The following is a 12,597-nucleotide window of genomic DNA, read 5'->3' on the forward strand; positions in this document are numbered from 1 at the left end:
TGCAGGTCTACAATTTTGTTTCTGGTGTCCTTTGACAGCTCTTTGGTCTTGGCCAAGTGGAGTTTGGAGTGTGACTGTTTGAGGTTGTGGACAGGTGTCTTTTATACTGATAACGAATTAAAACAGGTGCCATCAATACAGTTCACAAGTGGAGGACAGACGAGGCTCTTAGAAGAAGTTACAGGTCTGTGAGAGCCAGAAATCTTTTTTTTTTTTGTAGGTGACCAAATACTTATTTTCCACCATAATTTGCAAATATATTCTTTAAAAATCAGACAATGTGATTTTCTGGATTTTTCTTTCTCATTCTGTCTCTCATAGTTGAGGTATACCTAGGATGAAAATTACAGGCCTCTCATCTTTTTAAGTGGGAGAACTTGCACAATTGGTGGCTGACTAAATACTTTTTTGCCCCACTGTGTATATATATATATATATATATATATATATATATATATATATATATATATATATATATATATATATATATATAAATATAATTATGTTTAAATGATGTGTGACTTAATATCATGTTAGATTTTGAATATCGTAACTGGTTCTCTCCTGGTTAAAATGCGGAATCACTGTAAAATACAGTCTTTTTTAAATGTACTATATTGTTCTCGCTGTTCTACTTGCCTTTCCACCTTGGTTATTATATTTACATTACTGATGACTCCTCATTGTGTACATATTTTGTGAATGCGTCAATGACCAACCCTACATTATTGATATTCAAGCATTTGGGCAAAATGTGTCCAGCCCTAGTTGCAACAAAAGCAAATGTCAAAAAAGGGACAATTAAGAGTATCAAACAGAAACATCAGTACTATACAAGAATGCTGCGATCCTTGTGAAAACAGCCACATATACGTTTGTACCCCCTGTGGTTTCAAGTTGAACAATTCCCATTTCACCATATACTACTTTCAACAACCCTTCCCATCAATAGGCATTAACTCCAGAAGATGGCAGTAGTACTACTTTAAGGATATAACATACTGTAAGCGGTCAATACAAAAAAAATAATACAAATGGACAGGCAATTTACTGAAGCAGAGTTGTGGAGCGGTTTGGCTTTCAGCCACCATTGGGGAGGAATCCGAAATCTGAATTATTTTTGGGAATTTTCATGTTGATGAATTGTGTGTCACACAAGAATATTATATGATTAATAAGTGCTTAATATGAATAGGTACTGAAACGTAGTCCCCTTTAAAAAGTGGGTTTTTCATCCTACAACCCTTTGAGGCAAACAAATTAATAATTAGTCTTGATAATATAAAGAATCTGTAAAAATCTCTAAATTTGTAATAAAGAAATCCTTCAAAAAAGATAATTATTGATAGCAGCTTCACAAATGTGATTTACTCTGTTTCACATCATTGTGCATTTAATTAATTTCATTATTTTGAATATGTTATGTGCTAAGAAATTGATTCATACATAATTCATATTAATTATTAACGGGTAATGATAGTAATTGAAGAGGTACAACCGTGAATAATTTCAAAAATATATATTCAATATAAGTCACAATTCATCAGCCTACAAGACATGGACTGCAAGCTTGTGAATAATAGGATCAATGGGAGAATATTTATAACATTTAAATAGCACTGCCTTTCAAGAGTTTCTTGAGTGAAATGCCCATTCATCTGGATTTTGTTAATACATAATAATAATAATAATAATAATAATAATGATGATAATAATAATAATAACAATAATAATAATAATAATAATAATGATGATAATAATAATAATAATAATAATAATGATATATTTATTAAGTATAGCACCTTTCGCAGAAATAAAATTCCCAAAGTGCTTCACAAGAAAGAACAAAAGTTAAAATGAAGACCACAGAAACATGGATACAATAACAACATGAGGCAGAAATTAAGCTTCACATCAAAACAAAACACAGACAACGTAGAGTCCCGAAAGGAACAAATAAGAACAAAACACACGTTAACATCTCCTCTGTTTACTCAGGATGAAGGCAGACACTGGGGGTCTCTGCCTCAGGAGGTCCTGCTCCACATCTCCCCCCACTGCCTCTGCTGGACAGTGCTTACGCTTCTTAGGTACCAATGTAATTGTCACTGCAAAGGCAGCAGTAGCTACTTATTTGGTTGTTGTTTGATGTTGTTTTATTCACCACCTGTAGTTTCATATCATACTTTCAGCCGTCTCAGAAGATGAAGCATGTGCAGAGGCATAATCCATGAGTCTCATGATTTTTCTGTGTTTTCTGATTTGCCCTCTTTTAAAGGCTGCATCAACGCATTGCCAATATTGCTGCATTATAGAAACCCCACAATATTATCAGTACAAAAAGCAGTCATGTGCTGTGTAAAGTAATTCTAACTTTGGGTTTTGTTTAGTTTTAATCATTGCCAAAGCAGCTGCAGGTAATGTTTTTTTTATGATGACAAACAAATGAAAACGCTGCAATGTGAACCCAGTGATGAACATACAGAAGATGTTACATGGTTTTGCAGCTTCCCTCAATAGCAATATGCAAATCATTGTTTTGCTTTTTAGCCCACAATTTTAATGTTTGCATTCAATCTTACAAGTCCCACTGCTTTCATGAAATTGTTTTCGGCAAAAAAGCTCTAATTCCCTGTTGAACACTTTATGCTCAGCACAAACAGCAGACAGACACAGCTTGTTTCCACAGCTTGACTCTTAAAAAGGATTCAGCAAGGGATAAACACACAAACAACAAGTATTTTATTCCTCACACTTATGCTGCGGTGAAGGCCACTTCCCTCAGGCTACATTCATGTAAAAGTCCTATTGTGGTAAACATTGCATTGCTTAATATGAATAAAGTATGGCTTAATGTTGATCATGGTAAATACTTACCATTCAGTTGAGGTTAGATTTGCTGCGGATGTTAGCTGTTTGAAAATTGAGAAACATTTATATTGGTATAAGATATTCTTATAATATAAACAGTGCTTGTCTTTTGTTAAGTCAGTTTTTTAATTTGTAAGTTGGATTTATTTTCATATTTGTATTATTTACTCTTGGTGTTAGTAATGGTGTGCTGGGGCTTGACATTTTTTTTTCTGCCACTGTGGTGCTGCTTTGAGTTAGAGTTGAACCAGCCAGCTCCTACCTGAAGGCCACAGACTCTGACTTCATCCAACAGAGAATAAAAAAGCATGGCAACCACCTGCAGTATGTCAGCTTCAAGGTATGAACTAATGATGAGGAGGAGATGGGGGGTAAAGTGATAAAAAAAGAAATTGCAGTTAAGTGAATTCTTCTGAATGTTCAGTTTGAGTTAAAGACTTTTCGTTTTTTGTTTTCTTTCTTCATGCTGCCCTGTTGGACAGCAGCAGAGAGTCGGCAGAGGCAGCGTGCAACATCTCACAGCTGGTGAACTGTTCTCTGAATATATTGGGGCTCATCTCCACAGCCAGGCCCAGCATCATGTGTCTGCCCAAGGTAAGCCTCAGCCAAATTATTATTTAATTTACCATCTTTATTTGCAGGCAAGCTTAGCCACTTTCTTATCTTAACAGTGAACTGCTGACACAATTTATACATTACATTTTGTAAGTTATAATTTTAGTTTGACCAACATTTGCCTTATTATTGTGGCCAAGTGCCCACATGAGCTTCTCTGACCTTACACATAATTTACGATGACATAATGTGTAAAAAGCACTGATCTCACACACACACACACACACACACACACACACACACACACACACACACACACACACACACACACACACACACACACACACACACACACACACACACACACACACACACACACACACACACACACACACACACACCAGGCCTGTCGCCGCATTGTGTGATCACTGGCTGGTTGTTTGGAGCAACCGACCTGATCAAAATGTGACAATAAACTTCAGAAAAGCTAACATAAAATAAAAGTTAAGACATTTACAACACTAAACATTAACATTTCAGGCCTTCTTAATGGATAGTACTTTAAAAAGAGGGGCCAAACCTCATAAAGCCTTTCTTTTTAATGAACCAATAAGTTAGGTTGGGTGTTGGGCTATTTAGAAACTAAATGAAACCAAACTGACATCTGTTATAGGGATACTTACCCTAATTTCTTGGGACGGTTAATCTTGGAAGACAAATAATAAACAAAGTGGTATGGCTTCACATTTGAAGTATGTTTTTAATTCTTGTGTCTAAATCTGGAGGTGCCTTGTGGACTTTTGATCACTAGAGCTGATGTGAAATAAACGTTTCTGTTTCATTTATATCCCTCAACATGTTTCACATGCAAGTACTGACAAATGGAAGAAGTGATAGCTATTAAGGAGACTATGATTAATAATGATTCATAATGAATGACTAATTATTGTTGGGAATATGATTTATCAAGGACAATTATAGCAGACATTGGTGCAAAACTTTTTACATCCCTGGAACGGCAAGCACTTTCCCTTGGGATCTTGTTAGTAACAGGAGGCCAAATTTGAGAGGGAATGTTGGAATAAAAAACATTTATTAGCAGTCAATTATTTAATTGGGCAGAAGTGACTGGATGACATAAATGTAGATAGGAGGTGACATTGATATATAATTATAGACATTTTAGGGCAAAACACCAATTAATTAATCACTGCTAATTGTTACAATAAGACAATAAAGGCATCTAGTCCAAAAGCTACAGGGAGTTAGAACAGCATTGTCCAAATTTCTTTTTTCTCAGCCAGGCTGTGTAGATCTGTAGTCTCCTAATTAATGTTTTCTCTATCCCTAAACAAATCTACGCATCTGTACTTCGGCTGATGCATCAGTAAAGATGCTGGGTCATGTTGTGGTCACCTGGCTGTGCTTCAACAGGCTGTGACCCCTGGACAAGTAGATCATCTACTTTGCCCAACGCTGCACGCATTGGCTTGGGAGGGAGCAAGGTGTCCTGCAGTCCAATTATGGAGTTTGTCTAGATGAATGGTGAAAGACCAGTACAGCTATCCATCATGGAGGAGGTACTGCTTCCTGATCATCGCTACGGGCTGGATGATATCCACTGGGAGGTGTTGAAGAATTTGGGTTGCGGACATAATGGCTGCAAGAACCCCGATGACATAAACAGGTTTGTTGGCCTCCACGTGTCTTTCTGCCTCCTTTCTTCATCACCATGCCTCTATTTGATGTCTTATGTTTCTGAGTCACTGCATCTTATTTTGAAAAATAAAGCAGATTTGATATGGACACAACTCAAGACAGTAACTGTTTTGAAAATATTTGTGTGTGTAATGTGCACTAGCCATGTTTCTCCTTGCCTGGCCCATATTCCTATTTACATTGTAAATATCAAGATCTTATATAGCAAAAGAAAAGGGATGGAGATTTTTGAGTTGTGCATGTCACATAAAAAGATAGAATCGGAGGATGAAACCCTCTTTAATTGTCACACATACATGCACACAGCACACAGTGAATGATAATGATGAGGAGTTTTGTCACTCAGATGAAAAATAACCTACGGGACCAAGAAGTGGATGACAACATCCAACTGAGCTGGACGAAGCAGCCGGATGCACAAGTCTTCCAGAAGGAGAAGAAGAAGTAGAAGAAGAAGAGGAATGAGCTTTAATGTTGAATTTCTGTGTCATCTGTTATCAGAGAAAAGAAAAACAAAATAGTGATAATAACAAACGGTACAATTTCAAATACACATTTGGTCTCTCTCTCTCTCTCTCTCTCTCTCTCTCTCTCTCTCTCTCTCTCTCTCTCTCTCTCTAATAGGGGCCCATAGTTCAACACTCCATCTGTGTGTATCTTTTGTCTTCAGCTATGCTCAAATTCATTTTGAATTTTACATTACCAAAGTTAAATCATCATTCTAAGTAACTTAGCCATCCGATTAAGCCGAACCGCTACCGCAGAATTGTATTACTGAATGGAAACTGTATAAGGAGCCTTAATGAACTACAGCATTAAAATCAATGGTCAATGGTTTCAGTTATGTAAAAAGCAAAGTTGCTTCTGCTTTTACTGGCTTAAAAGAGAAAAACAATTAAAAAATGTCAAAGTTTGGTCTCAGAAAAGCATATTTCTTTGAACATGTTTAATGGGTGAAGTGAATTTGGAAGCACTGCAACAGAGGAAGTGATTTTGGTGGGTGAGGTTGTAGTTATCATTTGTATAAAGTATACATATCATGCAAATTGTTCCATTTCAGTAATATATGATTCTGAAATGGGTCAATTTGCACAAGAAGTAGGCTACTTTCACTTTTGGTAGCCTACTTCAAGTATATTTTTGATACGTTTGTTCTTTTCATTGAGAACCTTTTGAATGCAGGACTTTTACTTGTAACAGAGTATTCATACACTCTGTACTTCTCCCACCTCTGGACACTCCCCCACTGTGTGTCCAGAAGCTACAGTTCTCTGCTAGGAGGGGAAGAAACGGCTCCACACCATCCTGCTTTCACTTAAAAACTTTTAACAACTCAGTGAAAGGAATAGGCACACAAACACATGTCAGTTTTTGAGCTACCTTCCTAAGACTGTCGTGCTGAGAGGTGATGCTTGGTGTTGCTGGGATGACGGGCAGGTAAGATCTTTCATTAGCTTGGCTAACGTTAGCTTGTAGCAGACCTACACAACCGCTAGCTTTACCTAGCAAACTAGCTTGCCAACATAACCATTGGGGTAAAGTTAGCTCACCTCTTTTTAAGCGACAACACGTATGTTATTATTAATTTATAATTTCGATTCAGGGTTATAGTTTGAAAGTTGTTTCATTTCTGACATATTGATGCGTTATAGTTTATTAAATAATATTTGGCAAAAATAACTGTGATAGGGTTCCTCCCCTGATTGGCATTTAAGATGAGCATGCTAGCTAGCGTTTTAATGTTTTTCAACATGATGGGAATTATTAGCACTCACCGTCCCTGATCAGAAAGGTCTGACTTTTCAGGTCTGAATAATAAGACAATTCGGTCTAACAATTGTTCATTTAAAGTTACTAAAATATAGCAAATTATTCCATTGATATCATCTTATCTTGTTCGTGTTTTTGCCTCTGTTTTTACATTACTATTGTTTTTGTTTTGTTTACTTTAAGTGTCGTTGTATTCTTGTTTTAACCATGTAAATCCCTATGTTTTCAAAGGTTATGTACAACTACAGTTTATAATTATTATTACGTTTTTAATTACTATCTTTATTTAGAAATTACAGAAACTAACATTCAATACCTTGGCTCGTGAGCTACTGTTCTGTCATTTTTTACAACTTCATTTAAACAGTTTCGGTTATTACCAAACTACTCTGAGAAAGTTGTAAGACGTGGCATAGCATTAAACTGTAAATTGAAAACACAAAATCAGAGTGTGGTGTCTATTTATTAGTAATTGTGTGTGTGTGGAGGAAAGGCTGCCCATCGTCTGTCAGCTCTGTTTCAGTACCTCTACTCCTTTACCAAATTAGGCTCTGGCGGCACTGTGAGTAGTGAGTTCCCCAACTGATTCACAAATTATTTTCCACTCTCCATGGTGACAGCTGCTGAAACAAGCTCAACAGTTGTAGGAGATATGTGAGAAATGATAAACATTGGTCCGCCTTGCATCCCAGTTATTTGTCAGCCCAACGGTTCACGGGGGACATAATGTATTAATATGTATTTTCTTGTCTCATGCAACAGCATTGCTAATGCCCTGGCCAGTGCGGCCTGTGAGCGCTGTAAGAGCGGCTTTGCTGCCACTGAGAAGATTGTGAATAGTAATGGAGAGCTGTACCACGAGCAGTGCTTTGTGTGTGCCCAGTGTTTTCAGCAGTTCCCTGAAGGACTTTTCTATGAGGTAGTGCACTCAAATAAACATTGTAAATCATTTCACAAATCACCACAATGATAAAACATACTCCTCCTGTATTTCTCTTGAGTTAAGGGATTTCAATATTTTTCTTTTCACAGTTTGAAGGAAGAAAATATTGTGAACATGACTTCCAGATGCTCTTTGCGCCTTGCTGTCACCAATGTGGTGAGTGTTATAGGCCCTCATTCATTTAAGGCATGCCCATATTTAGTATTTGTGGGGGTGTGCGAATCCCACATTTTGTGTAAATAATCAAGTCTATTGTATTCAGATGTAATAGGGCTTTACATGGTACTAGAATACATCTCTTGTGCCTGAAGTGAAGATGTTGTGTATTGTACAGAGTTCCTTGCACCTCTTTCTTTTTTGGTGCACTGCAGTACGGTACATATGTCCATGTTAGCATCCCTGACCTTGTTAGAGAGTTCAGATCCCAGCATTCCTCACTGATCTTTAAGTCTAATCATACTCTTATTTAAAACTTCCCACTTGTGTTTAGATTACCCATGATGCATTTTAGTGCTCTGTAAGCTTAATTTAAATACTAGTGGACGCTGTCCAGGGAGAGACAAACATGCTGTAATTAATGTAAATGGACAATTAAAATGCATTTAAAATCAAAGTGTCACTCTGAGAACCCGATAAAAACACTGCAGAGCATTGTAGAAACTGCAGGACTCCAAAATGGAGCTCATTATGAACTACTGTACAGTACCTAGAAAATGTCATTCAGTTTCAATAAATGTTGAAAAAGTCAAACTTGGACTCAAATTGCTCTCTCACTTATGGTTTCCCTCAGGGGAGTTCATCATTGGTCGTGTCATTAAGGCCATGAACAATAGTTGGCACCCAGACTGCTTCTGCTGTGACATTTGCCAGGCTGTGCTTGCAGACGTGGGGTTTGTCAAAAATGCTGGCAGGTACGTGTCTTATCTTATTCCATTCTTTATATAACACATCGGCAGCCTGGGAATCAGGCAGGTTACACACACCTCAACCTGCTGACTCCCAATTTGTATTGAAGTATTGAACTTTTAAGGAGCTGTGGCAGAGTATGTTGCACACCTAACATTTTGTCCTCCTTCATTTATCTCAGGCACCTTTGTCGCCCGTGCCATAACCGCGAGAAAGCTCGGGGCCTGGGCAAGTACATCTGCCAGAAGTGCCACGCCATCATTGAAGAGCAGCCGCTGATCTTTAAGAACGACCCCTATCACCCAGACCACTTCAACTGTAGCAATTGTGGGTCAGTCTTCCCAAGCCAAACTATTATTAAGCGCATAACACGGTACACTCTCCAGAATATATAACCACATAACAATGACCTTTAATGTGTTTTAATATTTGTGTGTACACAGGAAGGAATTGACAGTCGAAGCCAGGGAGCTGAAGGGAGAGCTCTACTGTTTGCCCTGCCACGACAAGATGGGTGTCCCAATCTGTGGTGCCTGTAGGAGACCCATCGAGGGCCGTGTGGTCAACGCTATGGGCAAGCAGTGGCATGTGGAGGTTTGTATAATACACTCAATACGACATAACAATTGTGTGTGTTTCAAAGTAATCAATACCATGTTGTTGTTTGTTGTTTCGATGGGATTACATTAGGAGTTTGCTCATCCTATTAAAGTAAATTGAATTGCCACCTTAATGTGTCAAACCCAGACAGAGGTACACAATAGGGGCCATTAAATCTAATTAAGAATATAACAAAATGAATGCCATTTGGTAATGGAAGTGTTTCTGTTAAATTCTTCTGCACATTAAAAGTTTGACTAAATGGAGTATGGTCAGTAAGACTTCTGACTTTGGTTGATAATAGTGACAACATGTAATGGTTGCCCCTTTCTGTGGTTGATGTATTGTATGTTTAGACTTCACTCGGATGAACTTTACATTCAGTAAAATTACCTATGCATAATCAATAAAAAAAAAAAAAACATTGTTAATGAGATAATTATAGGCAGTAGGAGAAATGTGAGCACTTTTAAAGAGATACGTTCTCCTGAGGCAGAATAAGTTGAGTGTTAATGTGTCGAGGTTGCTGAATTTTATACTGTTCTACAGACTATCATCAGCGAATGAGTCAATTTAATAATGAATTCTTTTTTGGCAACACTTCAGGATACAACAGTAATATTTCCCAATAGATCAAGTCTATAACTTACAAAAAAAACTCAGTAAATAAACATATTCACATGAGGCTCATGTATTATTCATGTTGTATAGGCAACTGCTCCTCTAGTCAGTTTCTCATGCCTTCATTAGAAGTTTCCCCCTCTCCCTCAGCAACATTTGTTTTTGTTTACAGCATTTCGTGTGTGCCAAGTGTGAGAAGCCTTTCCTCGGTCATCGGCATTATGAGAGGAAGGGGTTGGCTTACTGTGAGACTCATTATAATCAGGTAAGGAACACAAGTGCACTTTGGAGGACATGACGGACATCCTAATGTTGTACAGAAACCCACTCTCCTTGTTTCTCTGTTATCCAGCTCTTCGGCGATGTGTGCTATCACTGCAACCGTGTGATTGAAGGCGATGGTGAGTATCAACATAATCAAGCTCACATTTAGAATAAGCGTATTTAGTAATAGACGTAAAATGTTGAGTTGAATGTTCATATTTTCCTTTTTTCTTCTCAGTGGTGTCTGCTCTCAACAAGGCCTGGTGTGTCAGCTGTTTCTCATGCTCCACCTGCAACACAAAGCTCACTCTCAAGTAAGTGATGTGGCTCATCAATAGCCTCTTTGTTTACTAACTTATTGTGTATAATAATACTACCAGATTTTCTCTAACATTTAACCCCTGCTCTCGACTTAACACTACTGCAAATCTTCCCCTTTTGGCTCTTTCCCCCTTTTCTTCCAATTTCTCCTCTTACATGCTTCACTTCACTTCTTGGTTACTCAGAGATAAGTTTGTTGAAATTGAGCTGAAGCCGGTGTGTAAGCACTGCTATGAGCGCATGCCCGAGGAGCTGAGACGCCGCCTGGCTCGCCGTGAGCGTGATGCCAAAGAGCGGAAGAAAAGACCGGCTGTCTGTGTGTAGAGTTAGGATTCTTTACAACTCACAACTCCGTCCGTTGGTTGGTGCTTTCTCCACCTCTTCCTCTGTTATTCTGTGATTTATCTGGTTCATCTTGATTTATCTGGTTAACATTGTCTCTTTAAATAGTTTAATATATATATAAAAGGAAATTAAATAAGAAATATCAAATTATTATAAATGTTCAGAGTCCAAAATTAGGTCTTTAAAGATCTTGTTTTCTTCAATTAATGTCCTAAATCCCAACAAATATTCAAAATATCTTCTTCATTTGCTTGCATTTTGGCTATTTGCATGAGCTCTCAGTCGCTGTATTTTTGTCTTATTTACTCGACCTAAGTGTTTGTAAATCTGATCTGTAGATAGACGAGTAGTTTGTTTCAGCCATACTTCCATACTTCCATCAAGTTTCATGTTTTTATTTGAGTGAGATAATGAATTGCTGCACTAAAGTGTTGCTCCCTAACAGTGTGGTCCTAATGCTAATAAGGAGACTGTGACTTGCAATAAATGTAAAGCTGCAGTGATGATAATATTAAGAGAAAGATAATGCAGCTGAGCGGGAAATCAAAAAGGTAAATAAGGGCCAGAGACGAGCCATTGGTTTACATACAGTATTTAGTGTTGACGGTGTCTTTCTTTTCTTTCTTTGCAGGAACAAATTTGTTGAGTTTGACATGAAGCCTGTGTGTAAAAAGTGTTATGAGAAGTTTCCTCTGGAGCTGAAGAAAAGGCTGAAGAAGCTCGCCGAGTCGTTGGGACACAAGTAATCGGCTTCGCTCAACAGCCTGCCACGCTACGACTACCTGAGATGGTAGAATATCCAGGAGCACTGCTGCATGACAACGCAAGGACCCGGTCTTATAAAGGTACACCAGTATTAATAATCTGGGATCCATTTCAAAAGGAAACATATATCACTGTGGTGTTATAAAGGTGCCTGTTAGCAATCTTTTTTTTTACCTTTCGCTTCTTCGATATGCAAATGTTTTATTTTATGTAACTTTCTTAAATTGTCCAAATTCCTTGTTCTCTTCTAGAACAGACATGTGGTGCTCTAGCTCATTTGACTTAACCATGAGCATGATTACCAACTGCTATGTCTCAAATGATCTTGAATTTGGAAAAAAAGTTTTGATTGACATTATAATGATTTACACGTGTGCCTTGAATATATGAACTGTGTCTTAAAATGCGAATTACGGTCACATGTGAGTTACCTGCAGTTATTGTGATGCCTTATATCAATTTTAATTAGACAAAGTATAATTTGAAAGCTAAATTGTACTAGCCTTTTAACCTTTGATCTTTTTTACCTCAGTATGAATAATTACAACCACTGTATTCATTAGGATGTTATAATAATGTATCCTCTTATAAAGATGGACAAAGTGTTTCAAGAAAGAGCCTTTCCCCGGAGCAAGGCTCATATACTAAACATTAAGTGTTAATGAATCCACTGGAAATAAATAAAATAAATATGAATTGGTGATGAACTGGTGTCTTTTGTCACTTTTCTATCCACCTGTCTTCTCAGCTTTGACTGGAATAATTGCTGTGTGTTGTTTCACAGCTCCTTAGTCCCAATGTTTTTGAAACATCAACAGTGAGTGGGAAGAAAATATTAGTTCAGACATTAGTAATAATTCTAATATTTTTTAAAGTAGTACTGTATGTTTATTTTATTTTTTTCTTCAACAAACAAC

At 37.4% G+C, this 12,597-nt stretch overlaps 1 protein-coding gene across 3 annotated transcripts; it reads left to right on the forward strand.

Moving 5' to 3' along the window:
• The first annotated feature begins 6,362 nt into the window (after positions 1–6,362).
• LOC307030224 (LIM and senescent cell antigen-like-containing domain protein 1) lies at positions 6,363–12,387 on the forward strand. Of its 3 annotated transcripts, XM_079666532.1 has the most exons (11): positions 6,368–6,582; positions 7,464–7,569; positions 7,678–7,834; positions 7,948–8,014; positions 8,649–8,769; positions 8,946–9,095; positions 9,208–9,358; positions 10,158–10,250; positions 10,338–10,386; positions 10,488–10,563; positions 11,547–12,387. In XM_079666532.1, the coding sequence occupies exons 2-11, from the start codon at positions 7,526–7,528 to the stop codon at positions 11,659–11,661; spliced, it is 1,023 nt and encodes a 340-aa protein (XP_079522658.1). In that variant the 5' UTR covers positions 6,368–6,582; positions 7,464–7,525; the 3' UTR covers positions 11,662–12,387. The 3 variants fall into 3 exon arrangements, with proteins under 3 accessions (XP_079522660.1, XP_079522658.1, XP_079522659.1); XM_079666534.1 differs by lacking the exons at positions 7,464–7,569; positions 11,547–12,387 and adding an exon at positions 10,756–11,540 and having other exon boundaries at positions 6,363–6,582; XM_079666533.1 differs by lacking the exon at positions 7,464–7,569 and having other exon boundaries at positions 6,370–6,582.
• The last annotated feature ends 210 nt before the right edge of the window (positions 12,388–12,597 follow it).

Source organism: Notothenia rossii, assembly GCF_949606895.1.
Source record: "Notothenia rossii genome assembly, chromosome: 2".
Taxonomy (NCBI): Eukaryota; Metazoa; Chordata; class Actinopteri; order Perciformes; family Nototheniidae; genus Notothenia; species Notothenia rossii.

What these genes read in the sequence shown, in the direction of transcription:
- LOC307030224 (XM_079666534.1), top strand. Translation starts at nt 6,554, where the DNA reads ATGCTTGGTGTTGCTGGGATGACGGGCAG. An exon ending in TTTGTCAAAAATGCTGGCAG is followed by an intron (nt 8,770 to 8,945) that starts GTACGTGTCTTA and finishes CATTTATCTCAG; the next exon opens with GCACCTTTGTCGCCCGTGCC. An exon ending in GCAAGCAGTGGCATGTGGAG is followed by an intron (nt 9,359 to 10,157) that starts GTTTGTATAATA and finishes TTTTGTTTACAG; the next exon opens with CATTTCGTGTGTGCCAAGTG.